The sequence below is a fragment of the Acyrthosiphon pisum genome, chromosome X (genome assembly GCF_005508785.2).
Source record: "Acyrthosiphon pisum isolate AL4f chromosome X, pea_aphid_22Mar2018_4r6ur, whole genome shotgun sequence".
Lineage (NCBI taxonomy): Eukaryota > Metazoa > Arthropoda > Insecta > Hemiptera > Aphididae > Acyrthosiphon > Acyrthosiphon pisum.
Window position 1 is genome coordinate 92739849 of NC_042493.1, and position 3038 is coordinate 92742886.

The 3038-nt window shown below is 34.0% G+C and overlaps 1 protein-coding gene across 1 annotated transcript; it reads right to left on the reverse strand.

The window, feature by feature from the left end:
• Nucleotides 1–1488: 1488 nt before the first annotated feature.
• LOC103309862 (tigger transposable element-derived protein 6-like) lies at nt 1489–2202 on the reverse strand. Its single transcript, XM_008186440.1, has one exon. The coding sequence runs from the start codon at nt 2200–2202 to the stop codon at nt 1489–1491; it is 714 nt and encodes a 237-aa protein (XP_008184662.1).
• Between the last annotated feature and the right edge of the window lie 836 nt (nt 2203–3038).

A 3038-nucleotide genomic window follows, 5' to 3' on the forward strand; every position in this document is an offset into this window, starting at 1 on the left:
GAATCTGTAATGAAAAACCTGAAAAACACTAGAAACGTTTTTTTAACGATTGGCCTGGAGGTGGGAAAAAATTGGCCTTTTTAATTGTTTGCATACGTTAAAAAAAACTGAAATGGAGCCCCTGGACCGAGGGCAATTGACGAAGCGTGGCTCTATGGGGTTATGGTTTAGATAGGTAGGTAATACTTTTGGGATGGTCAGTGGTAAGTCAAAAATACTCATTCTCCGGCCACCAGAAGTGGCGCCACGTTGCCATGATGAAACGTTTCAGGGTTCGACCGTGCGTGATTCATCGGTGGGGAAATATCGGTTCCAAAATCTAACTTCATCGAAAAATTAGCAACGGGAATACCATTTTTACTGAATTATAAAGTTTTTACCAAATGTTATATAGGAACAACAGGGCTTGGAACCTTATAAATTTACTGGTATCTGTTACGGGACTGGTTTTCCAAAAATAAAATGGCTGTTCCGGTTTGGTTCCGGTTTTTTGATAAAAAAAAATAAAGGTCTCGGTTGCAAACAATTTCAGTTTTGGTTTCAATTTTGTATACCGGTTTTCCGATTATTTTCGATATAGTTTTTGATTTAGTTTTCGGTTTTTTTTTTGTAATGGTCTATACCAGTCCAAGCCCTGGAAAAAAGTTATTAAAAAATGTGCCCCTAAACAATTACAAACATAACGGTAAAACCTTTTCATTCTGAGACGACGAAATGGAATTATAACATTATTATTATACGCGTGACCTATATTCATTTTATTGGTTTAGTACTAAATAATGCCTTCATAATGTGTGTAATCGACTAACATGAACATAAATTCCGTGTTTGAAATGCCACATTTAATATTTACATATTCTCTACCTCCCATTGAATGTGCATGTAAGCAAATTAAATTTGCTTTGCCTGTGATTGCTGGCTAAGAATTAAATATAATTTACTGCTATAGCCTATAGGTAAAATGTCACACGAGCATGTCGAAAATATATGTTTGCGAAACCGTGCCCAAATATAATATACAGTGAAACCTCTGAATAGCGGACACTCTTGGTCACCAACATTTTGTCCGTTATTCGGAGGTGTCCGTTATTCAGAGGGGATACATTTTTGAAATTTATTTGTATAATAATGTACTATGTATGTAAATATACATATATGTAATGTTTTTACTTATTATTTATTGTAAGTTATTACATTTTTATATTTTTACAAATTACATATTATTATTTAAAGTATATTTTTACAATCAATGGATTATGCCCTGGTCCAAAGGTTGGCAGTGAGACGTCATATTTGGGGGGAAAAAGACTAGCTCGACATTTTTTAGTTTAAGATGGGGATGAGGAGCTGCATTGTCGACAAAAAGTAGTACTTTTCTTTGACTTTTAATCATTTGTTTATCGAATTTCATGAGCCAGTCTGTCATAATCTGTGTCGTCATCCAGGCCTTTTTATTCCAACACCAGTCAACGGGAAATTTATTTACGTCTAATTTTTTGAAAGCCCGCGGTCGTTTTGCCTTACCAATGATGAGAGGACGTTCAAACTATATAGGTTCAAACCTATTATATTACAGCACAATAGCACAGTCAACCGTTCTTTTGAAACTTTTCCACCATTGCACGTTTCATTTTTAAATGCCATAGTTTTATTGGGTAGAACTCTAAAAAAAAGTCCAGTCTCGTCGGCATTGAAGATGTCTCGCTTTTCATATTTATCGATTATGTTTGGCAATTTTTTCTTCCAGTCATCAACAGCTATTCTATCAACGGCTGAAGCTTCCCCACAGATAGATTTAAACGAAATGTTATGCCTTTTTCGAAATTTTTCTAGCCACCCGTTTGAAGCTTTAAAGTCGTTTAATCCGTGAACTTCAGCAAGTTGTTTAGCCTTTTCTTGTATAGTTGGTCCGGAAACTGGTAAATTTTTTTCTCGAGTTTTGCTAAACCAGACCAAAAGTTCTTTATCAATCACACTGCCTTCACATTTTCTTAGTTTCGTTAATTTTCGTTCTTCATTTCCATTTTCAACCCACGCTTTATAAATTTCTTCTGTGTTAGAAACAATATCCGCGATCTGTGTTTTTCCAACTTGAAACTTTTCTGCGAGTACACGAATTCCTACGTTTCCGTTGTTTTTACGGTAATCTAAAATGTCAATTTTTTCGCGAAGCGACAACCGCTTTCGTTTTAACGTAGTCATCGCGTCGAAAACCGTCACTAACTGACATACTTTTGTCATAAGACATAATCGCTTCACCGATAACCGAATTTGTCATAATCGTATCGTCCCATAACGAGTTTGTTATCGTAATTATGTTACATTATTACAAGAGTGCATACGAATGTGAATACGTATTACAGATAGGCATATTACAGATTATATTTTCAATTATATTTTCAAATAATGATTAGGGATTTACCATTATTTTAAAAATTCCCTAATAAAATAATGTCCGTTATTCGGAGAGTCCGCTATTCGGAGGTTTTCCTATCGAAAAGTAGTGAAAATGTCCCCGTTCCCCAAAAAACATCCGCTATTGAGAGGTGTCCACTATTGGGAGGTGTCCGTTAGTGGAGGTTTCACTGTATAACATATTATGTACTCTTTAAATGTTGCCGATATCAAAATCATTAATTTTGGAAATATTTTGTAAAATATTTTTAGTAATACTTGCAAAAAAATGTTATGAAAACGTGTACTTATCTGCCATTAACTGATGTGACAATATTTTAAGTATGTGCTTTTTTAAATATATTATCAAATATTAAGTAACATTGGAAATAGTAAGCCAAACAACTAATTGTTTCTAAACGTGGAACGTGTTATGGTATGTGTACCTTCAAGGCTCCAAATATTTTAGTTCGTCTGGAGTGAACTACCTATTTCTATACAGTGTGTTAAACAATTTATACCTACTCGATACCACTTTGTGATGTGTGAAATCACAAACCTATCCATTATGTTAGACTATAAATATTAAGTTCAATATTTAGATATAATGGTAATGAAAAATGACTTTCATATTTATAGTATCT